Below are 25356 nucleotides of genomic sequence, written 5' to 3'. Positions count from 1 at the left end.
ATGCCTTCTTTGTTAAATACTTGAAATATTATTAGTATTTTCAGTCCTGCTGTTGAAGTAAAATATCTCCAGCCATCACAAGAGACCAAGAGGATGGTTTGAAATTGTGCTTAATGGTTGACTATGACAATATAGAGCTGGGTGAAGTAGACCAAATCATCACCTGTTGGAAAATAGCAGTTCATAGGGAAGTTTGGTCTCTGTGGAGAAAAAGGGACTGTAAATGCTCCATCAAAGGCATGTTTATGATTTTTTTCCTAAATAAATTGAACAATAACAACAGCAGCTTCTCAAAATAGGAAAAAATAGAATTTGAAAAGTGCTTGAAGTAGCATGTGACTTTAAGAAAAGTTTATCTTTGTTTTTTTTGATGTCTGGATTTTCAGTGTTTCTCTTTTAGGGAAGTCTTACTGTGCTACTCTGCTGTGTGATACATGTTACCAGAGTAGAAAAAAAATTATCATAATTGTCTAATGTCTTTGACAATAGACCAGACCTATTATGTTTTGGAATGCAGTTTTTGCGCCTTCACAAGTGAAAGAATGGACAGTAGCACACTTGCTTGTGAGTTAGTTTTTGTCGTAGGTAGCAAATTTATGCTAAATGTATTTCTACTCTGTATTACACAATTCCAGGAAGAAAATCTTTAAAATATTGGAAGGACTGTAAAGCCTTTTTTTAATCAGATTTATGTTTCAAAGGTTTTCAGCTGAATGCTGAAGCTTTTTAGAAGCTTATCCAGATCAAACTTCGTATTGGTAACTTCCATTACAACACCATTTATTGTGTGTCTAATAACAACTAATTCAGGCCATTTACTTTTAACCATACTCATGATGTGATTTCTTGAAAGGTTTTTCTTGGTTTTTTATGGTAACCAGATGAATTTAAAAGAATGCTTTGAGGATGTAGATACTTAAAGTCTTGCTAATGGCTAGATGTGTTCTAAAGGATGGAATATTGGAAAAATTCAGTATCTAATATGATATCTGCAAATCTTAGTAGACATTCATGCTTGTTCTATGTAATACCAATGCCTGATTATCTACTTCAGCTGCTTTATTTCTTCAGAACTTAAAATTCCTCTCATTTGCTTCTCTTTCTTCCTAGTTAAAAGCCTTTCCTAAGGCCTGGCTGCTTTTTTGTATTTGTTTTTGAAGGAGATCATAATTACAGTGATGCAGATACTTTTGTAATACATAGCTGAGTGAAAAAGAGTAATTAGTTGATTACAAGTGAAAAAGTAGTAGTATTTTTCTTAAATATTTAAGTGTCTTCCATGCAATATTTATATTATTTCTTCCACGCTACATTTCCCAGTTCTATGTGAGTGAATGCATAATTAATTAGTAAGTGCATAGAAATAATTTACAAAGCAGCTCCCATGTACATACTTTATAAAACCAAATTGGGTTCACCTAGGAAGCTAAATGTGTAATCCGTTACATAAGTTTCTGAAAGGGATTCTATGGCTTATCTCCACAAATTTAAAGATGTGTAAAAGATGTTATGAAGAATACTTTTTTTTCTTTAAGTAAATACACTTTTTTATTTAAAAAGGTATCATCAATAATTTGAGTGGAAAAAGCAATTTCTCAAAGACAAGTTCTATCAGCATAGAATTCAAGTCTATAACCAGAATCTATCCACTCTTTACTCAGGGTGTTTCTGCTCACATGGAGGTAAAATAGTTTCAAATAAACATGGCCTCCTCTTTCTAGTTTTTTCCTCTTCACTTTTGCAATTGCATCAGTTCTCAACTGGTCTTTAAAAGCCTGTAGTTGTTTTCTTTTTCTGTCTTCCTTTTTCAACTGTTTCAGTGGATGCCATTATGACAATGAGCAAGTGATAGGTATGGAAAAGTGAGATAAGATTTTTTTTTTTCCAGGTGTAGTTCTTTGGGAAAATCCTTCCTTCCCTCCTCTTCTGAAAAATTTAAAGTGCAGACTACTGCTTCTTGAGTTTTTCTCTGAATCTCTATCAGTGACTCAGAAGTGCTGTGGGTGCTGTAGTAGAGTGAAAAAATGTGCACAGATTCCACAGCCATTTCAATAATCTCACTTTCTGTGAGCAAAAAGATACTCCTGCATCTTCCTTCTTGATAATATACTTAAGCACTGCCTATTGGATTTTTAGAACTGAAATCAGCAGCACCGTGACGGCTTAAGGTTACTTTGGGCTTATCAAAGGAAATTCCAATAGTTGGAATCTTTTCCAAAGTTTTGCTTTTTAAAAGATGTGCTTAGATGAAACAGGAAGCTTGAAGTTTGTGGTGGACATTTCCCTCACAGTAACTGCTTCAGTTATTGATGTTCTTCTATAGGCATGCCCAAGACAGTACTGCTGGTTATAAAGCAAAACTAAAACCCTTGTTGCATAATCTATATCTGAATTTTGAAACTTGACTGATTTGTCTTTTATTAAGCAAAAGCAGTAGACCTAGATGTTGAGTATGCTGGTATTGAGGATGCAAAACATTTCAAGATGGGTACATTGCTTTATTTTTATTTTGTTTTTTATTCTCTAACGCACAGGTGCCTTGACCCAAGCCATTCGCAATTTTGCAAAAAGCCTTGAAGGTTGGCTTTCAAATGCCATGAACAATATTCCACAAAGGATGATACAAACCAAGGTAAACAAAACTGTTGCAATTTTATTCTTGCAGTGGCAAAGCATAAGGAGAATAGCATCTCAAAGCAGTAGCATTTTAACTTTAATACTAAATTCCATGTTTAGCATCAAATGTCAATAAGGTAGAGGAAATAACTTAGTTTTGTCAAAAAATTTTAGGGGAGACATTGTTTGGTCTGCTATATGGACATAATATACATATGGAAGCTCATTAATAACAAATATTATAATGAAGGTAATCAATATTTAAATGAATATTTTAAAATAGATCAATTTCCTCTTAGGTTGCCGCTGTAAGTGCCTTTGCCCAGACTCTGCGAAGATACACATCTCTCAATCACCTGGCTCAAGCAGCTCGTGCTGTACTTCAAAACACTTCTCAAATCAACCAGATGCTCAATGATCTTAACCGTGTTGATTTTGCCAATGTTCAGGTACGGTTTAGCTTTAAATAATAGGCTTTTTATTTTAAAGTGTTGTTTCCTCTGTTATTTTGAACTTTATTTTTCGCTGTGATTATTCTATCAAGAAAGTGAAGTGAAAACGTCCTGATTCATACATGTAGTGATTCAGTCCAAATGTAACAGCTTAAACTTTAGGAAATTAAGAGCTCAGCCTCATTATCTGGTTCCATTTCCTGTCCTGAAGTACTCATATTCTTCCAACTTTTATGCAAATATATAACAAATATATTCTTAGAATGGGTACCACGAATGATGTTTTAGCAGTAACATAAATGATACCTTAGCTCTCAGATAGTACTGCAGTTTCTGAATGTCTCTAGAACTGGTTAAATGCACTGTGTTTCTTTTAGCAGAGACTGTTCCATTATTTCATAAACTAGTATTAGTATACGTTATTTAAGTGCCTGTGCTTAAAATGACAAGATCTCCTGACTAATTGATTATATTAGCACAGATTAGAACTCATTTACAGTTATCTATAGAATGTGTTTATATTTTCACTAAGCTTAATTTCTCTACATTCTTCCAGTCCTCTGATGAAAAGTATTTTTTTCCTTTTACTGAGCAAAGTGAAATATTCCAGATTAATCACATTTTTGTATTTGTCTCTTTTCCTTGTGAACAAGTGTTCTAAATTACTTTTTAATAGTCTGCACAGAAGCCAGTCAAGAGTACTCGACCAAAGATACAGTATATTAAGTATCGTATGTACTATGTTAACACAGATGCAGAGTCTGTGGATGTTCAGATGTTAACTTGGCAAATGATAGCTAGAGTTTGAGGACACGTATAGCAGTTAGTGAGTTTCTGAACTGATCAGCTAGTCTTATTAAAATTGGTAGTACTGATTAAACAGCTTATTATTGTATGCAGAAAATGTTTCTCCATTTGCAGGCAGTGTATGTTCTACTTTAGGTAATGTAACATCAATTGCTATCTATAGTCAGCAAACAGGACAATCCTTGTTCACATACAAAGCTTTCTTTTAGAAGGTGATGTAATAGCGGTTGTCTTTAGGCTTAACCTCTTCAGAATTAAAGGAACCTTGCACACTTGCTACTTCTTTTATTACTTTAACCCCCCATTTAAATGTTCTTCCTGATTGCCCTGCCTGTAGTCCCAGAAAAAAGTTTCAAGTCCCAAATGTTTCAGTAGAAAAATGATAAATAAGGAAAGTAGAATACTTTCTTGAAATGGATGTGGTAAGCGACAACTTACTTGTATCATTTCCATTGTTTGTTCTTGTTTCTTTATTTGTTATCTGCTCTTATATGCCTTTCTTGCTCTTTTGCTTTCAACAAGATTAAGATGAAACTGCTTCTTATTTTGTCTAGTAAGTGGGTTATGAACTTTTCATCCACTGAATTGCTTAATCTTTGAGAAAAAATTACATTCTGTGCTTTGGCTTATGTCTTGTTAATTCAAGAGTTGCCATGTACTGTAACAGGAGCAGGCTTCCTGGGTGTGCCAGTGTGATGACAACATGGTTCAGAGACTAGAAACAGATTTCAAGATGACTCTTCAACAGCAGAGCACTCTGGAGCAGTGGGCTGCCTGGCTTGATAATGTTATGATGCAAGCTTTGAAACCATACGAAGGAAGACCCAGCTTTCCTAAAGCAGCACGGCAGTTTCTCTTAAAATGGTCTTTCTACAGGTAAGCTTTCTAAAACATTCTAAATGTCCTACTATTTGCTGTATTGCTTACTAAAGTAACATTGATAGATGTAGTATCAGACAGAGGCTTGCTCATCTATCTCTTCTAGAAACGTTCTTGACCTGGAACTCCTGGCTACTTGTAAATTGCTAGGGACGCAAATGTTCCTTATTTATTGTCTTAAAGGACAGATGCAAATTCATGTAGGTGGAATTTTGTCATGAGTTATAAACATAGTATGAATTTTTTGATTGAAAACCCACACAATTACTAAGCCATTATTTTAAATATTATTTATTAAAACACTGTGGTATCTGTGTTTATTATACATGGAAGAAAAAAACTGTTTTTAATGTGAAAAAAAGAACATTAAGACAAGGATTCCGTGTTAGCTTCTTATTAAAACAGTTACCTAACTAACCCTTGTTCTTTGAAAATTGCTGTAGTAACTTCTTGTTAAAGATACCAGTATTTATTAATATAATAAGTACTCTCATAGCCATCTTCTTGTAATTTTAAGTTTCAGAGTTTTAACATCACAGAATTAAAACTTTTGTACTAGGTAGGTAAATGCAAGAGACAATATTTAAGCCTTGTTTGAAATAGAAAAGTTTTCATACAATTCTCATTGTTTATATTGTCTTTAAAGTTAAGTTTTACACATGCTCAGGTATTAGTGGTTATGCAGACATCAAAACAAACAAAAACAGGAAACAACACAGTCTGGTTATTTCTTACTGAAAACACCATAACACATTTGTGGATAATGTTACTTTTGAGAATATTGTTCTTGAGTTGAAATGTCTACGTGGAGGTGTTTAAATGACCATGACATAAGTGCATGTATTTTTTCCTCTTTTTGAACAGCTCAATGGTGATTCGAGATTTAACCCTGCGCAGTGCTGCTAGCTTTGGCTCCTTTCATCTGATCCGCTTGCTCTATGATGAATACATGTTTTACCTGGTAGAACATCGTGTTGCTCAGGCAACAGGAGAGACACCTATTGCAGTTATGGGAGAGGTAAGACAGTGTGTTAGACACAAAACTGATAGATTTAATGATGAATTTTGGTATCTGTCCTTGCAAATTTTTTAAGCATTTATGTGGAGAGCTGTAGGACATTCTGCAGTAGGTTGGGTTACAAATGCTTACATCCATTTCAATCTTAGTTGGTTTATTTTCAGAGTACTAAAATCACACTGAATTCAAACAATCTATTATTTCCAAATAAACTTGCTCCTTTACAAATCTGCCTACAGATTTATGTGCACAGTTTGAAAACTGTTGTTGAACCTAGAAAAAATGTTTTTCCAGTTTTTCACAACTGAGTATTTTATGTGAAAATAAAAGAAGAACAGAGTACTAGGAAAGTGTTCCCTACATGGATCTGTTTACATGTATTTGCACAAATGTTCCCTTGCAAATGTTAATACACGCAAGGTGATATCCCCATTGACTTCAGAAGGATTGCTTATGTGCAGAATTCTGATTTGCACAGCATATAATTAAACTCTTAAGTACACAATTGCGTAAGATTATGTCTATATATTTTATTGTTTATTTTGCAGTTTGGTGATTTGAATGCTGTGTCACCTGGAAATATGGATAAAGGTAATCATTTTAATCTCTCCAGGATGTAACTCTGTACAAAGCTAGTGTGTCTCCTTGAGCAAAATAGGTCCTTGTGTTTTAAAAATTAAGTCAATAATAATTTAGAACTGTATTATACTTTAAAAGTGCATATATATATCTTACATAGATATGCTACTATAGCATATGGATACAATAAGCTGTGTAATATACAGCATATAATAATGACTAGAATACTGTAGGCTTGTTTTAAAATAAGTATATTTTAAATATGTTTAATATTGACACAATAAATATTCCGATTTTCATGCAGATTTTAGTTGGATAGGACAGAGACGTGTAACAGCTGTGGAAAGAAATACAGGAGTATGCTGATACATGTTTATCTGTAGTAATGTTTTGCTAAGTGAAGAAGGCAGAATTGCATGCCAGTAGTTGTCAGGTGACTTGTTAGTGAAGAGGACCGAAAGAAATTAGCTCCTTGAAACTTCTTCGTGGCTTTTTTTGTCATACAGCCTTATACTCACTAGTTGGGTGAGCATGAGAACATCTGTCAAAATTCAGGGTCAGTCAACCCAAATCTCTTCATCTCAGTTTCCCTATCTGTAACCAAGAGCATCTTATTGATAAGAGGCATTTTGCAATGTGAAGTTAGCAGTGTTTGGTAGAAATTGGGTTTGAGAATGCAACTGGTTTTATCCGCATGGTGTATCAGAAGTTTGTAATTCAAGTGGTCAAACCAAAGAGTCTGTTTACTTAGTTGAGAGAATAATTGACTTTTTCCATTAAATTTTCAATTTTCAGATTGTGCTTTAACAAAATGCTAGTCTTGTGTTTCAATTGTTATTTGCAAAAGAAAGGTCCATGGTTTGGAATTTTCTCCCCTCATGATAGTTTCCTGGTGTTATGTTTGTGCAGATGATGGCAGTGAAGTTGAAAGCGAAATAGATGAAGAGTTGGATGAAAATGGAGAGCCACAAGCCAAGAGGGAGAAAACGGAGCTGAACCAGGCGTTCCAGGTGGGCTGCATGCAGCCAGTGCTTGAGAGTGGAGTACAGCAGAACCTCCTGAACCCAATTCATAATGAGCACATTGTTGCAACTACTCAGACTATAAGACAGTGCAGTGCTACTGGAAATACATACACTGCAGTCTAATGTGAAACCTCCCTCTCCCAACAGACACCCCAATCCATTAGCCCGTTGGGTTAGGATGGAAAAAAAAATAACAAAGAGAATAAGTCTGAAGTTCGACTGTTGTCAAATTTTAGCTGTGCTGAACGTTATTTTATTGGAGTCATTAAATGGAATGGGTGTATGTATTTTGCCAGGTCTGTTTAAAAAAAAAAAAATTTTTCTTTGTAAACAGAATCATTTTACATTGGCCGCTTAATAGAAATAGTTTTGTTAGTATCAAATGCGAGGAAGATTTTTGCAAAGCTTAATGTTAATGTTTTTGTCCTCTTATAATAATTTAAAATTTTTCATAGTTTTTTAAAAATATTTTAATGTTAATTATTAGTTAAGATGATGATTTCATGTACATAGGTTTTTAATTAGATGCACTTCTGTGAAATATCAAAAGAACTATTTTCTTTGATTTACACTGGAGGCATACTTATTTGACAGCAGATGTATCAAATTTGTTATAAAAGGTGCTTTTCATTGGACAACTAGAAGACACTATTTTGATAAAATTGTGAGCATTCAGGGGGATTTTTTTGTAATAATGCTGGAGGGTTGAGAAGATCTTGTTTCTGTGAGAAAGAAACAAGCTTAAATGACAGAATTGTAACAGAATGTGGTGATGTGTACATCATAAGTGTAACTAATTATATGACCATTGTGCAAACAATGCAAGCTTCCTTTAAAATCAACAGTCCAGAGATTATTTGCATACCAGTTTCTCTGTTTTGAAGACTACTGATTCTATATGTTGGGCCACTGAACAGGTGCTTTTAGCTGTTAAGTGGTACTGTAGTTGTTAGAGACCGAAGCTAAAAAATAAGTTACTTGATTATTATTATTAATTTTAAGTGTACGTGCTACTTATGCTGAACTGGACATACAGAAAAACATTCCATTTGGATGACTTTCTTCTGTTCCAGGTCTTTTCCTACTAGTGGTTCAATCTGCTGCTCTTAGAAAAGATGATTTATAGAACGCAAGGAATGTAGCAACCTGCATAATTTTCCTTTCAGAAATATTTCCTTGTTGTTAAAATGGATTTAAATTTTTACAAAAATTAGATAAGGCAGTGTAACTGGCACACCTCACTTGTACTTATTCCCAATTGTGTAGAATTTGAATAGGTGGCTAGATGGACCATTGCCATTTAAGAATGTACATCAGGGATCATTGTACCTCGGCTATTACATGGTGCCTTAAACAGAACTGAAGCTAAGACTTAGTACTTTTTGTTATTCTTAACTCTTAAATTAATTCAACAAGGTGTGCCTGTCATTTTCAAATTCCCTAAGAAATAAGGACAGGTTACATAGCCTTCAAAAGGATACAAGGATTTTTTATTATTAAATGATTTTAATATCCCTCTTAGAATGACAATAAACCTATTTTTTCTCACTTTTAGCTGGATTTCACTTTATTACAAATAAAATTTGCTTGGGAATTTGGAAAGCAAAGCTAGCTTTAATGCCAACTTCAAATGTCAAAATAGATTGACCATTGTCCCAGGCATGATTATATATTTTCTACACCCTTGTCTACTTTTAATTTTAAAAACTAAAAAGAAATAATGGAGCAGGTACATAATGCAGTGCATGTTTTCAGTTTCTATATTTTGTGGGGTATCAGCCAGATATTGCATTTTACCAGTTAAATAATTAGATTTTATAGAAACCATTCTAATTGACATTAAACTACTCAAATTTTTGTTCTTAAACATTTCATTATGCAGACACATGAATTTGCTACACTAAAATAGTGGAATCAAATAAGCAAAAAAGCCAAAAAGTGAAGGAGAGCACAAGAAGATCAACTTTATAGAAAAGACTGTAAGAAAAATAGGCCTTCTTTTATTTTGGTTTATCTAGTGTGTCTGAAAGTGACTTTAAGGTGACAAATACCAAATGGGAGAAGAGCATGTAAAGTGAACAAGTTTGTTGCTAGAACTTACATGTGCTCCAAATGCAGCTGCACATCCACTAAAATGTCCTAACATTATTGGTATACAACATTAAGTTTTAATACCTTTGCTGAAATGGGAGGAGAACCCATCCTGTTCATTCTTTGTAGGCATAGTTCCTGCTACTATGTCAGTAGATGGCTTTTGCCTCAGTAAAAAATGAAACTGAGGTTTATATTCATTGTTTCTAAACTGATAAATGCACTGAGTCTCATTATAAATTTTGTTCTCACTTATATCGCTCAGTATGTCCTGATTTTTCCTTGGAAATCAGCACATCTGTACCCTTCACCAAAAATGCTAAAACTAAGCTGTGATAAATATTTGCTCCCCTTCATTGTGCATTATAAGATGTTTACAAGTAAAATAAACTAAAATAATTCAGCAATTTTTTTTCAACTTTTTTTTTAATACTGTAGTACTTATTTCAGTTTTTGTGTTGACAGAACTGTAATGGTTTCTTATTATTGTCCTTTCTTGGTTTAATGTTGGACTTGTTGTTGCTGAGAAGAGAGTACGATTGTAAGTAAATCTAGACTGCTAAAAGAGGTGGGACCTGAGTATAATTATTTAGCTCCCCACTCCACTCAGTTGTTCACTGTTCATGAAGTGCAAAAGAAAACTGAAAAAACAATCTGGATACAAAAATGGAATGTATGTCATAGCTCCTAAAAACCAGTTATCAAAACAAATTTGAACTATCCTGGTTTGAAAAAACTGAATGGAGTCTGTATTCCTATGTTTAAATTCTAAATATTTTACCATATTTTTTTTTAGAAGAACTGTGATACTGTAAGGTGCATTGTATACTTAGAGGTTTGGGGGTCTTCTGTTTTGTTTTCACATCTACTGAAATTTTAATCAAACACATAGATAAAACATTTTGCACACTCTTGCTAGTTAATACTTGGGTTTTAGTAATCATTAAGCTACAGAGATACGAATACCTCAGTCCATATTCTAGTAACGTGTAGCATGCAGTTGCATTGCCACACCAGCTCTGTTGTTAGTGCTCTAGCATGTATCCACAGAGCAGAAGAGTTGATGTGTGTTTCATCTGATCTTGACATGGAATCCAAAATCATTATTTTAGAGATGTGTCCCATACTAGCACAGTGAATGGTGAACCATGTGGGGGAATGGGTGTTGTTGAACTACTTTTTCAAAACACAGGGCCCAATTTTCAAAAGTTTTTTATTTTATAAAACTTGGTACATTTTCATCTTTCTCATGTACAGCAGTTTTAAAGATTTTTTTTTTTCTGTTTTGAATTATTATTTCTGTGGTTTGCTCTTGTACTGTAGCATGTTCTAAGCACCTTTTAAAAAAAGTTCCATAAAAATTTGGAAAAGAGATTTTAAATTACTCACCTATAAAATGATTACTGCCTTTAGTTCACAAATAAGAAAAAAGATAATGTTCAGTCATTCAGGAATGTGTAGATCTATATAAAAATTTAATTTAAAGCAAGGTATTTTTAGATATCTAAACCACTTCTTTTGTTCACCTTGTTTTCTCTAGGACAGATGTTCTGATATCTGTCTCATTCTCAATTAACATCTGCATTGAAAAAAAAAATATTAGAGATGCACTGCAATCCAATTTAATTCAGAATATTTTTACAAAATAAAAACAACCATTCATAGCCATAAAAGTCCTGATGAAATACAGATTTATTAGTAATATAAGTGATACTTAGAAACAACAATAATTTCAGAGTTAAGAGCATTCATTTGAGCGAGCAGTATGAATTTCTGAAAATTGGGCCCTTGTCTCTCTAACAGGACACCCTCACTGTATGTGGTTTAAAGCGAATCAATAAATGGAATTCTAGTATCTCTGCTAATTTGTTTGGTGATTTAAGACAAACAAACAATAAAAACTGGAATACAAGCATAAACACACAGTGCTTAGTTCTAGTACTAGAAAATTAATTTGATAGAATGCCTTGCATTAACCCTTTGAGCATTGTAAGTAACATGATGGGAACTAAGCTTTTTAGATAATTTAATTAGTCCATTGAGCATATACTTTGGAATAGCTGATAGTGTTCCAGATTATTTTATTATTATTATTTCTAAACTAAATACTTGCATACTATACAGGAATTACTTGTTATAGGAGGCTCAATAGCTGTAGGCAAACTACTTACTGCCATCTGTGCTGTCTAATAGAAAGCAGTACTTCAGCTCCCTTGTTTTCATCATTGCATAAATATATAAAGAAAAACAAGCATGCGTTTCTACAGATACGCAGCTGACTACTTTTTGATAACCTTAGAAGATAAAGGTTTAGAAAATGTATCCAGACTGTTTTGAAGATCTCCTGAAGTCGGTTAATATTGGAATATTCTGGTACTGGAAAAGAGAATCTTTAGGATTCAGAGAAGGCTTAGTGAAGAAAAATAAATTTTGCGTAATATTTAGCATGTTTGCATCAAAATGCTTGGCAGTGATTTTGACAAAGAAGATTAAAAAGTGCACGATTGTACTGATATTCATTTTTAAAGCTCAGTCACTGCAATAATGACGAGCTAAAAAATTAAGGTATTTTATTCATCTTCATCTACAGGGGTACAGTTTAGATAGCCATCACTGGATGTCAAAATTTTAAAAGCAGCCTAGAAATTGCACAAGCCTTTTGCCATTTTAGAAAGCCCTTTGTTCCTACAAATACTGCTTACCAGAACAAGGGAACAAGCATAGTAGCAGGTAGAGATTCTTTTAACTTACAAATCGACATGCCACCTTACTAAGTGATAGTACATTTTCTACTCATTTCTTGCATTATCAGTCAGTTAGTAAATGCTAAGTGCAGCTGTACTTACTTAAGTCTAGCTGAGGACAAAAAAAAAAAGGGGGTCTTATTTTAAGTTATTTAATGGGATTACGTCAGTAGTATAGTGCAAGTAAGTTGTAAACATTTTTAGTCAGTTAACGCAAATTCATGCATAATTAATTACTTAAATGCAATACTCAAAGGGTTTTAATTTAACAACTTTTAAAATTCATAATTTACTGTAAATGCTTCTGAGTTTGCATGCCTTGATCATTGCTGCTAGTGATTTTATGTGCCAGTAGACCTGAGTTTAATTTACTAGTTTAACTAAGAAACAGTAAAAGCCACTTACGAAGTGACTGCCTAGTGTTTGTTTGGAAATATGCCTTAGTTTGAAAATGGTTATTTTAACTCCTGTTTTATTCTGATTTTTTCCCTTTTGCTGTTGAAAAAAATAAATTAGCATTGTGGGATTGGAAGCCCTGAGTAGTTAAGTATTTGGTAGGCATTGTTTGTTTAGATTGCTCATTAAGGCAGAAATTCACTGTAGAAAAGAAGGCCCAGAACAAGCCTATAAGCATCAAATGAGCCTCACTTAAATCTAAATCAGGAAAATGTTCTTTGTATGTTCTTAAGCACTGTCTTGATTATGGTGCAGACATCTTGCAGAAGTTTGTAGTTCTGGATGAACTTTACTCTGAAATAGTAAATGTCTTTGTCTGAGGAATTTAGACTTCAGAGGAACAACCTAACATGGATTGGTGTTTACCAGGAACTCAGTTCAATTCTTTTTGAACCACTAATACCAGCAAGATATTTTTACACAAAAAAATACTTAAAGAGTTCCCCAAGTAATCTCTCTTTCAACACAATAATAAACTGAATGCCTTGTATTTAAACATTAAATATCCATCTTAAAGTAACACAATTAATCAATTTAAAGTATTCTAGAAAAATACCACTTTGTACCAAAGCAAGTTGCCCATCTCCACTCATCTTTACTGAAAATTTGGACTTACAGATAATAACCAATGAGGCTGTTAAAGAAACTTTGAGTGCCTTTCAAAAACTTGGAAAATTGTGCCTGAGGTGGTAAACTTTAATTAGGTTAATTCTAGAGCTACCAATCAGTAATTTTATCATCACTCAGGGCTTTCTTACCTTCTAGGAAACTTCCTTTGTTGCATTTATTTTATAATGTTGGGTTTTTTTAAGTGCCATCATTTAAATTTCACTTAGTAAGTGGCAGATTACATTATTCAGTCCCACAGCACAGAAACACCGTAACACTAGGTCACATTCAAACTTTTATTTTCCAGTTGACTGAATATATTATGTAAATGCGGTAAGCAACTTTTTGTAGATTGTATGTGTGAGATAATGTAATGTTCTTTTCCAGTTTTTGGACTACAGTTGAATATACTTTTTAATTATTTAAAGGAGACATCTTTACAGAATAACGTGATGGTTTTTTTGTATAATGTATTTGATTTTGTAAATACGTATTTCCTGATGTGATTTTTGTGAGAAATGCTAAATCTTTTAGTATATCATGTCCTCTCAAAACTGGCAGGAGCTAAATAATAGTTTGTGGGCAATTTGTATCGTGTACTGTACAATAACTGGGGAACTTTTATAATTATAAAAATATATATTAACTTTTAGTGTGTTGTTTAAAAAAATGACTGGAACATACTAAAGACAGTAGGATTTTTCTGAATATTTCAGACTTGAACTCAGGCTAGCTTTCTTGTGTTTTTCAAAACAAAATTGTGTCTTGTCTTTTAAAATCAATAAATTTGTTTTCTTGTTACAAACCTACCTGAATTGCTTCAGTTTTTATATAGGCAGATATTTTGGCTTGTGGTACGATTGACTTCAAGAGAAAAGTTATTTCAACTTGGTACTTTTTAAATAAAACCTCAAATTTTTTATTTAGCAACAGAACTAACTATTGAGTGGATCTCAGACTGCAAAAGAAACTTATATTTTGAAGTGTCAGTTCAGCTAAGTAGCTATCAATACAGACAGTAATAGAGTTTTTAATTTCAATACATTGACAATAATTACCCATTACAGCTTTAAGTAGTTAACAGCTGTCAGTGAGGGGGCATGCAGACTTTTGCCTCCAGGAACTAGTGATATTTGTTCATTGCCAGCAGAACCTACTTGTGCAAGTTTCACTCTAAATATTCTGTGATATGGTAATGCGTTGGATGTTTAGGCATTTCCACAAGAAGACAAGGGCCTAATCTTCTTGGGTCACATACCTTCTGAGTTTCTAGTACATATTGCAGGCATTATTTCATGTGAATAGATGCAGAATATTATTTTAACTCCAGGACCCACTGAGCAATAGATGCGAGAATATCAGAATCATCATTAAATACCAAGATTAAAACAGGTATTTCACACAAAACTGTGGTAAAGATATGAAGCTGTGTCCGAAAGCTTATTTTTTTCTTAGGAAAGTCAGCTTAAATTTATGGTCCAGTCATAGAATCATAGAATCATAGAATCATAGAATCATAGAATTGGCTGGGTTGGAAGGGACCTCAGAGATCATCGAGTCCAACCCTTGAACCACCGTTGCGGTTGCTAGACCATGGCACTGAGTGCCACATCCAGTCTCTTTTTAAATAGCTCCAGGGACGGAGAATCCACTACTTCCCTGGGCAGCCCATTCCAATGCCGGATCACTCTCTCCATAAAGAAATTCTTTCTAATATCTAACCTAAATTTCCCCTGGCACAACTTAAGACCATGCCCTCTTGTCTTGTTGAAAGTTGTCTGGCAAAAGAGACCAACGTCCACCCGGTTACAACCTCCTTTCAGGTAGTTGTAGAGAGCTATGAGGTCTCCCCTGAGCCGCCTCTTCTCCAGGCTGAACAGCCCCAGCTCTCTCAGCCTCTCCTCATAGGGTCTGTGTTGGAGTCCCTTCACCAGCCTGGTTGCCCTCCTTTGGACCTGCTCCAGGACCTCAATATCCTTCCTGAACTGAGGGGCCCAGAACTGGACACAGTACTCGAGGTGTGGCCTCACCAGCGCTGAGTACAGGGGCAGAATCACTTCCTTGGACCTGCTGGCGACGCTGTTCCGGATACAGGCCAGGATGCCATTGGCCTTCTTGGCCACCTGGGCACACTGCTGGCTCATGTTCAGCTTCCTGTCAATCCAGACTCCCAGTTCCCTTTCTGCCTGGCTGCTCTACAGCCATTCTGTGCCCAGCCTGTAGCGCTGCATGGGGTTGTTGTGGCCAAAGTGCAGGACCCGGCACTTGGCCTTGTTAAACCTCATCCCATTGGAATCAGCCCAACTCTCCAGTCTGTCCAGGTCCCTCTGCAGAGCCCTCCTGCCTTCCAGCTGATCCACACTCCCCCCCAGCTTAGTGTCGTCTGCGAATTTGCTGATGATGGACTCAATCCCCTCATCTAGATCATCAATGAAGATATTGAACAGAACCGGGCCCAACACTGATCCCTGGGGGACACCACTAGTGACCGGCTGCCAACTGGATGCAGCCCCATTCAGCACCACTCTCTGGGCCCGGCCCTCCAGCCAGTTCCTAACCCAGCACAGGGTGCTCCTGTCCAAGCCACGGGCTGATAGTTTTTTCAGGAGGATGCTGTGGGAGACGGTGTCAAAGGCCTTGCTGAAGTCCAGGTAAACCACATCCACAGCCTTCCCCTCATCCACTATACAGGTCACCTGATCATAAAAGGAGATCAGGTTGGTCAGACAGGACCTGCCCTTCCTAAACCCGTGCTGGCTGGGTCATTGCCTATCATTTAGTTTCAAATAAATACCAAAAATTTAGTAGATACTTGTTCTTGCAATGCATCCTACCAAACGAGACTAGAAATTCCCTGTGCCCGTGAACACACCTGTGTTTACAGAATGCTTCTAATCGGTTTGCTAATCAAGACCAAGTCTCAATTCCCTACCTGGTGCCTTGCTGAGACTGATGTATTGGTCCTGCTCCTGCACACACACACAAGGAGATGCCTGTAGAGGAACACTGCCCTCTGCGGTGACCGCATAGCAAAGAGCAGTTGGTAGAGCCAACAGAGGAGATTACTTGGTTCTTCTCCACTGACAGTGTCACCAGAAAGACCCATGGCCAGAGAAGTTGTGGCTGCCTCATCCCTGGAAGTGTTCAAGGCTGGACTGGATGGGGCCTTATGCAAACTGGTCTAGTGGGAGGTGTCCCTGCCCATGGCAGGGTCATTGGAACTAAGGAATCTTTGAGGTCCCTTCCACCTCAAAGCATTCTGTGATTCTCTAAATTCAATCTCTGTTAATGCTGTTAATATTAATTAAAGTGATTTCACTAGTTAACTGATGGAAATGTAGCCCAGCATCCCAAAGAGCTATGGTCCAGACCTCAAAGCATGAAGCACAGCTGAAATTTAGGAGAAATTCAGATGTAAGGAATGTAAAGAAATATAAGAAAGCATGAATGTAAGAAGGGTTACAATGAAGCTTATTTTTAATAGATCCTTGAGGTCATTTCTGCACAATGTTGATAATAAGAAATAAGCAAGACACATTCTATATTCAGTTACTTTAAGTGTATTTAATTTCGCTTATCTGAAGTGTTCAATTCTATTACATAAAATGATTTATAGCCTCCAGCACTCCAGTGTGCAGCATTTGCTTAGTTCCATATCAAGATCTATGCCAAAAGCCACCTGGCATATAAACCAGTTATTTTTCAACTAAGTCATCTGACCAAGGCAGGGAAGAAATCTTGATCCATTTTTCAGAGAATCATAGAATAGTTTGGAAGAGACCTTTTAAAGTTAATCTAGTTTAGCCCCTCTGCAGTGAGGAGGGACATCTTGAACTAGATCAGATCACGTGAAGCCCCAAGGTTGGAACCTTACCTTGATTGTTAGTTTTTGGCACCGTTAATGGTATGCCAGGGTGAGTTTTAATTCTGACTTGACCTCATTCCAAATTTTGCTAAATTCTGTTGCTCATGCTCTTCCTTGATACCTGAATTAACCTACGCAGTAGGACTGTTATATTCGAAACACAATGTGCAGCTGATGTCAGTTTATTCTAAGCAATTTTATCAGCAGAATTACTCTAGTAAGAATCACTCTGCATATAGGCATTTTCTACTGCTACAGCGCACACAAAATCTGCTCTTGTTTTTATTATCAAAGTTAGGGTCAGACATAATATTTCAGTACTTATTTAGTGCCTAGCAGTTAATAAATCTGCCATGCTTCTGGAGATCTGGCTGGAAGTGGTATAGAAAAATTGCTGCCCTCAAGCTGTTTTCTCTTTGGGTATTACCTTTCCCTGCAATGGAGACAGACTAACAGATGGTGTCCTGGCACTGTTCTGCTTTAGCCACGTTTGCTCAGACTGCTGCTAAAAGTGGTCTGTATTAATGTCTCTGCTGCTGGAGAAATTTTTTGGTTAGAAAGCTCTGACAGCTTGCTGAAAGCCCAGGATTGCTCATATTCTTTATCTTCTTTCATTAAGTATTGCTGATAGAAACATATTTACAACACTTGTGTTATTGAAGTACAACTAAAGAGAGCTGCCAGTAGCATTACTGTAAGCAGTAATACCCAAAAACCATTAGTATGCACTTCAGAAGAAGGGTTTGTGAACTGCTCCTTTGCAGAAGCTGTAATCTGAGGCTGTATTGTCTTATATCGGTACTGAAACAATGCAGGAACAACTGAAGAAGCTACTGTAACACACTGATTTGCACGAGGGACACAAAGAATTGTGTGTAAAGCAGCTTTTGTTAGCAGTTGCACCACAGGCACTGGCCTGTGTGAGTGATAAGGTTACTTCTGCTCAGAATAGGAGCAATTAGTTTAGCTTTTTATTTTCCCGAGTTTCAACAGTTGCTTTTTGCCTAAAAGAACTTTAAACTCCCCTTCTTCTTCCATTTTCACCCCAAAAAAGAAAAACAGACTAAAATCCAAAGTTTCAGCAGCATAGCAAGGAAACAGGACAATCCTGGCCTGGAAAGCCCATATTCACCATCAGAGGGAGACTTGGAGCTGAAGTAGCCTGGCGTGCTCCCCTGATTGATCTTTTCACCAGCTTCAGGGTCACAGAAGGAAGACTTCTGCCTCGGATCCACCAGTGACCAGCTTGACATCAAAGTAATTTCAGGTTGGTGGTATGACATATCAAGTAGGAAAGCTGTCGCTTTGATGTTGCTCATCTGTTGGAATAATGCTTCTCCCTGACTATGCAATCTTGTGGATTTTTACCCTACAAGAAATAAACATCTACAAATGCTGCCAGAGGTCAGACAGAGCTGCCCAATGCTTTCTCTCTCCCAGATTTGTTAGGCACAGCTGCCTGCTTGCTATGGGGCAGGGCAGACTTCTTTGAAAGGACTTTGGGAGCAGGTAAGTATTACAGTCCCATGTAACACACTACAGTTTTTGCAGCCATACTTATCCTCAAGGCTTACAAAGGTGCATGTTTTCCACAAGAGGAAAATACTGACATTACTTTGTCTGTATAAGTGTGAAACACAGAAAAACTTACTCCATGAGTATAGGTGATCACCGCCACATAAAATATATCATTATCTTTGTGTAACCTTTTGGTAGAGGGTCCATTTTGTGTGTCTTTGGAAAGCATCATCCTTCTATCTATGTTTAGCCTCCATCCACTTATTTTGTCAAATGCAAAACAAACCCGTGCTTCTACTACACCAAATGCATTATAGGTAGTTAAGAAAATGTTTTGTTTTAGGCTGTTTCTGCTGACAACGTTTCTAACAATATCTGTGCTGAATAATGTACTATAGTTAAGTCTTTTTTCTTTTTTTATCCTTTTTCTTTAAAAGTGAATCAGATTTAAAATTCCTGAAAGTTTCTTTGGATTATGCTTTTTTAAAAATAAAGAAGAGGCCAAGTAGCTAATTCATGATAGACAAAGCTCATTGCAGTGTTTGGAAGACAAAGAACTTCTCTCATTTAGCATCTCCAGAATCTGTACCTTTAAACCCACTAAGTAGGATCTTAACTGTAATTACTCTTTAACACCTGATGGTACATGCAGACTGCCTTATTCCTCCTTTAGACAAGGATAAATAACACTAAATTCCTTCACAGAAGAATCAAGAAGTGATACCTCATTTTCATTCTCAGAAGTGGTAAATAAGTCTAGGCAGAGAACTCTGCAGTTGCAGTGATGGAATTGTGCTGTCTTTATAGACAAACTATGCTATCCTCAGTGCAAGCACAGCTTCAGCAACATGCATGTCACTGCAGCACATTTTGTGACTTCAGAGGCTCAGAGGAAGAAGGGGAACAAGTATGTGGGAGATCTCTTTGTACAACACTGGACTTCTGACACAGTCGGGGGGCTACATTTGCTTCCTTTCCAGCCAGCTAAACAGGATATCCCACGTCACCTGGGTCCAGGGATCAATACTGACTTGCATATTACAATAACATCTGGAAAATCAATTGAGCTGAGGCCTGTTAAAGATTTTTACAGACCTTTTAAACTTGGAACACTTCTCAGATTAACAAACAAAAATGACCTGTGAATTTGGGTTTTTTTTCCCTTTTATCAGGCCCAGTGGTGGAACCCAAACCAACCCACCAACACCAACAAAACCCAAACAAGCCACCAGGGAAAACTTAGTGAAATTGTGTCACCCACTGCTTAACATTGGACTTACACCCTGAAGACACACCTGTTAGAAAATAAAGCAAAAGGGAAAATGAGAAAAAGATGAGAAAAGAGATGGAATAGCGAATTATCTGGGATTTAGGGGACATTATATCACTGTAACAAGCTTCCAGTCCCAATGCCAACACGCGAGATGTTGCACTGTCCGTTCCCACCAGCATCATCCCCCCGCCAGCTGCCGCGGCCGATGTGCGAGGTCCGCTGCCAGCCTGAGCTGCCGGTGAGAGCTGGGCTCCGGCGCTGCCACGTCCCGGCGGTGTCACGGGGTGCCCATGACGGGACGTGCCGGTGTCGGGGTGCGGTTTCACCGCCTTGCTGCCCCTGCCCGTCGTGGCTGCCTCCCAGGACTCGATCTGTGCCCGCCCGGCAGCAGCGCGGGGCCGCTCCGCAGCCTCCGAACGCCGCCGCCCGCTCCGCTGAAGGGGCTCGGTGGTGGCTGAGGAGCTCTCCAGAGGCGAGGGGAGGCGGCGGTGGAGGTGTCCCAGGAGGCGTCTGAGCCCTGGGAGTGCTCTGTCGGCGAAGACTCCGCAGTGTGCGCTTCCTCCTCCGCAGCCGCCTTCCTCCCCGGCTGGGCAGGAGGACGCGGGGAAGGCGGCAGCGCGGCTGTGGGAGCCCGGCCGGTCCCGCATAGGAGCGGGAGCACGGCCGCTCCGTCTCGGCACGCCCGGCAGCTGCTGCGGTGCAGCTGATCCTCGTCGTGGAGGAGCTGCCAGAAAGCCCGAAAGCCCCGCAGCCAGCCGGCGGTGGAGAAGGCGGAGGTGACAGTGACGGAGGGTTAAGCACCGAGCTCCTTGGCGCCGCTGCTGGGCTGTTCCGTACTGGCAGTGTCAGAAAGAACTGCACCGGTTCAAGCCTTAACATTTCCCTTTCATGTGGGTGCACTCTGGGACAATACAATGTCTAAGCCCAGGAGATCAATACAACCGCTCCGTTCCCTAGAAAGGAACCTGAAGGAGTAGAATTTCTCTGTAAGTAGAAAAACTGATGATCTGAGAGAAGCAGAAACTGACAAGTAAATGCAGGATGTTAAAATAAGGAGGAGTGGAAGATTATGCTTTATCAGAGAATGGATCTTGTTCAGCTGTGAGACTGGAGAAGACAAGAGTATTTATAAATGGATGAGGAGTGGGAAGAAATTCACAGGTGCCATCAAGCAAGTCTACTTCTGAATGATGAGCTGGAGTTACAAACATTTGAGAAAAGTGTCATAGAATCATAGAATCATAGAATCATAGAATTGGCTGGGTTGGAAGGGACCTCAGAGATCATCGAGTCCAACCCTTGAACCACCGTTGCGGTTGCTAGACCATGGCACTGAGTGCCACATCCAGTCTTTTTTTAAATATCTCCAGGGACGGAGAATCCACCACTTCAGTGGGCAGCCCATTCCAATGACAGATCACTCTTTCCGTAAAGAAATTCTTTCTAATATCTAACCTAATCAGTCTGCCCGACAGTGATTTCTGGTGAGTTTTGAATCCAAGGAGAGCTGGATTCCTCCTGTGGAACAAAGGTGTTGCCAACAGGACAGATGACCACTTGGCCCTTCTGATTTTCTGTGACAGTCCTCCCCACTGATTTGGAAATGAACATGCAGTCTGCAAAACTACTCCTGAAAGGCAGCCTGCTGCTGTGGGAAGCCTGACCTTGAGTCAAAATATTTTTAGGTTGCCGTGCAGAAGAAATCTTGTTGAATGACACAGTCTACTGATTTGGGAGGCTGAGGTATTAAAAATGTAATGTATTGCTAATTTTTGGAATGACCATAACGAACTCCCAAAGGTTCTGGTATACATCAAGAGAACTTCTGGGAAGAAAGTAGAAAATCAGTGCCTAGAAAGTGTTCCCAGGAGATCAAGGGAAAACCCTGGGCTGAAACCTACCTGATCCTTAAGGATCAAAGGAACCTTAAGAGCAGAAGGCCAAATATCATAAAGATGCAAATGTAGCAGTGTGGTGGCTTCTCCTGGGCTGGGACACCTTTTGAATCCTGTGATAAGTGATGATCAGAGGTGGTGACCTTAAGCAGAGGCCAATGAAGTTCCAATTGAAGTGTTCAAAACCTGTCAGTGTCTGGAGGCTTCTCCTAGCCACAGCAGCTCTACTTTAATTCTTTTATATTCTTGTTTGGTTGCTCTGAAAGACCATTAGCTACTGTTTCTGTGATGTATTTTCCCCCTACTTCATCTGATAGCTCTTTAGAAGATTAAAATAAGCTTCCTTTGAATGAATTAGTACAAAAAGGGAAAGCCCCAAGGAAAATCTGTTGTATTTTACCACATTTTTATATTATTACTTATATTTAAGATCTTTCACATCTTTCTTTTGAGTTGCCTGAGTTCCAGTTTCCAACTCCAGAAGAAGTTACACCAAATATTTGATCAACCAGAAAAAAACATTCAGGAATCATCTTCAGGAATTAGTTCTGTGACCCCAGAAGCAGATGGAATATTTGTATTGACTTCAAGTGTGCTGACCATGCTGTGACAGAAGACAAGCTGAGGAAAAGCAGCATGGGCAGTCATGGGAACTGACTCTTTATAGCTTGGAAAATTCATCACTGTGAGTCCAGTTCCATCAATTCACTGGAGACAAAACATGGATGGCACTGAGATTCAGGCTCAGCTTCAGGCTGTTGATCTGGACTGGATATGAACCATTAACCAGAAGAGAGAGACTCCACACTTGTTTTTCTTTGTCCTTGCTCAGTTCTCCCCCCCCCCCCACGTGGTACCTTGCAACCAAAAATATTGTGCAATTTTTTTGCAGTCCCTCACTGAGACCAGTTTTATATCCTAAAATGTTATGAGCTTAAAAGAGTAAAATAAATCACTTACTATGTGAAATTCAAAAGCACCAGTTTAGGATATGGCAGAAAAAATATTAATAGTATGAATGCTTATATTCTTATACTATGCATTCTTTTGTATTGCACAGATAGTACTAGCATCAGCAGCCTCAGAGTGCTGGTGCAAGGCCATCACTATCAATAGTTTTAAACAGCAGAACTGACTTCATCCTCCAATTCTTTTTCCACTGTGAAAATTTTCATTTTTCTAGTGTGGAAAAATCAGTTGCTAGAGAAAACTTCAGCAGACACCATGGTTAATATTTTATGCATATAATTCATGTAACCTCTGAGATGCAGATGACATAGAGGCTTTTAGTTGTCCTTCCCACTTCTTCCTATGTCTTTAGGACAGCACAAAGGATTTCAGGGGGGAATAAACAAAGCACTTAAATTTATTTTTATGTATTTATTTTAATTCTGAGACTAAATAGCAGGTCAGGTAATTTTTGAGGTAGAATACTTTGTAAGAAGGAATAGTAATGTGGTTGAGAGAGGTATTAGAAAAAGTAATTCTGAAATTTTCTGTTAGCTGCTTGAGTCACAGGACTAAGTATTCTAATGGTTAGTTGAGTGGGTAAATTCTTAAGTTTATATTTCACAAGAGTCTTTTTTATTACATCTCAACTGCTAGTTTTTGTCTTCCATGCAGAACCTTTAATATGTAAGTAGTTTGCTAGTCAGTCATGGTCCTTTTTTACCCTAGAAAAGCAAGCAAGTAAAGCATGAAGTTTAAGTTTTGCAGTAGGAGCATACCTCATCTTTATTGTTTGGTACTTAGCAATAACTTTTTATTTTTCTACCAGTATAGGTGTACAAATATATATGCACACAAAATGTGTTTATATAGGTAGGTACATTAACACACATATACATATATATATCTATATATATGACCTTTAAAGGTCCTTTCCAACCCAAACCATTCAATGATTTACTTGGGCTTATAATTCCCCTGTGTTTGTCATCTAAACCAATTCCTTCTCTAGTACTAATTAACTTTGAGTTGTTAGGTGCAGTTTGTTGGCCCTTACACTTTCCAGGAAGAATTTCAGATAATTTTCTTTGACTGGTTTGCACAGGTTTTGAAGACTTCTGAGCTCATAAGATGAATTCAGCTCTTCCTGAACTTAAACCTTGAGTAAGGGCCTTGAAGAAATGAGTGTAAGAATTCTCAAGACCGAACATCTGCTAGTAAACAAAATGCTGGAAATCTTTTTCAAGCAATAATTCAGAACCCTAAATGAACCAGACAAGATTAAATGCCTTGGTGAATGGTAGTACTTGTGGATTTTATTACTTTTTCAGCTTGATCTGAACTAAATTAGGACTCTGACCATCCAGTGCTTGTGTCAAGAAGAGAGAGTTTAGATACAAAGGGGGATAATGGAAAACTATGCATTATTTTCCATTTTTACACACTTTCCCCTCCATCCCCCCCCCCTTACTTTCTGCTAGGCAACATACATAATTGAAAAACCTGCTTAAGTTTGAATGTATTTGCTTTCAAATATTTTGTAGTGCTGCACAGATATTTTGAGTAAAAGTGGTTTCTTCTAAAGAAGTTCTTAACTAGAGCATAGAGATGAATTAGAGAAGAAAGAAAGAAAGAAGAATGATCTTTGGTTTTGGGATCACAAAGCTAAGGAAGAGGACACTATCAGGAAGCTGTCTAAATCTAGGAGTCAGCTACTAAGGGACACAGTAAATATTTAGGTTGAGTTTAGTATATGTTTTCAATTGGATGAAGAGGAATTGCTGTCCTCTGAAACAGGTTTACTTTTCTGGGTTTGTTTTGGGGGAGAGAGGAGCTTATTCAGCTTTGTAGAGGCATGGAGTGATATTGCTGAATTACTTAAATTGCATGCCCAGATAAAATTAGTGGATGGATGCCAAAAGTTTTATTTAAAGGTCACTGATATTAGTGGAATAGTTCTTGTTGATCTCAAGGGAACCTAGATCAGGTTCTGCATGCCCTTTTTCTCCAACCAAAGCTACTCAAAGGAGTAAGTGTAGTGTAAAGGCAACAAAATGGCAACTGAAAGTTGGGATAGAATCACAGAATCATAGCATTGGCTGGGTTGGAAGGGACCTCAGAGATCATCGAGTCCAACCCTTGAACCACCGTTGCGGTTGCTAGACCATGGCACTGAGTGCCACATCCAGTCTCTTTTTAAATATCTCCAGGGACGGAGAATCCACTACTTCCCTGGGCAGCCCATTCCAATGCCTGAAATCACTGAGATGTTTTCATAGCTGGTGAAAGCTGTGCTCAGCAATGCATTTATGCAGTGGATTTTCATTTCTGTCTCTTGTATCCCACAAGGCATGACTGTTTCGTTCTGTGTCCTAAGGGTAACTGAAATATTTTTTTACTAAATGGAATAATTTCTATATGCTAAATTGTCATAATCCTACATAGGACTATGTTAGCATCTTAGGAATCCCATTCCTAGCTCTGATGGCTTTATGATCTTCTCCTGCTCTGATCTGAAGTTTTTGTAAGTTTTAATTCATTTAACCTGCAGGGGAAACTGAAGCTGGTTTTAAATATATAT

The 25356-nt window shown here is 37.5% G+C and overlaps 1 protein-coding gene across 1 annotated transcript in view; it reads left to right on the top strand.

The window, feature by feature from the left end:
* The window catches only part of RFX3 (regulatory factor X3), a 101787-nt gene extending 94288 nt beyond the window's left edge, over positions 1–7499 (top strand). The window contains exons 12-17 of the mRNA XM_030467339.1: positions 2535–2632; positions 2916–3065; positions 4543–4751; positions 5619–5772; positions 6321–6363; positions 7261–7499. Coding sequence (XP_030323199.1) covers positions 2535–2632; positions 2916–3065; positions 4543–4751; positions 5619–5772; positions 6321–6363; positions 7261–7499 — 893 coding nt within the window. The remainder of the gene's footprint in view (positions 1–2534; positions 2633–2915; positions 3066–4542; positions 4752–5618; positions 5773–6320; positions 6364–7260) is intronic.
* Positions 7500–25356: the final 17857 nt, after the last annotated feature.

This window comes from Calypte anna, chromosome Z, assembly GCF_003957555.1.
Source record: "Calypte anna isolate BGI_N300 chromosome Z, bCalAnn1_v1.p, whole genome shotgun sequence".
Classification (NCBI taxonomy): Eukaryota; Metazoa; Chordata; class Aves; order Apodiformes; family Trochilidae; genus Calypte; species Calypte anna.
The sequence above is the reverse complement of the archived record's forward strand: the minus strand, read 5'-3'. Positions and strand labels throughout refer to the sequence as shown.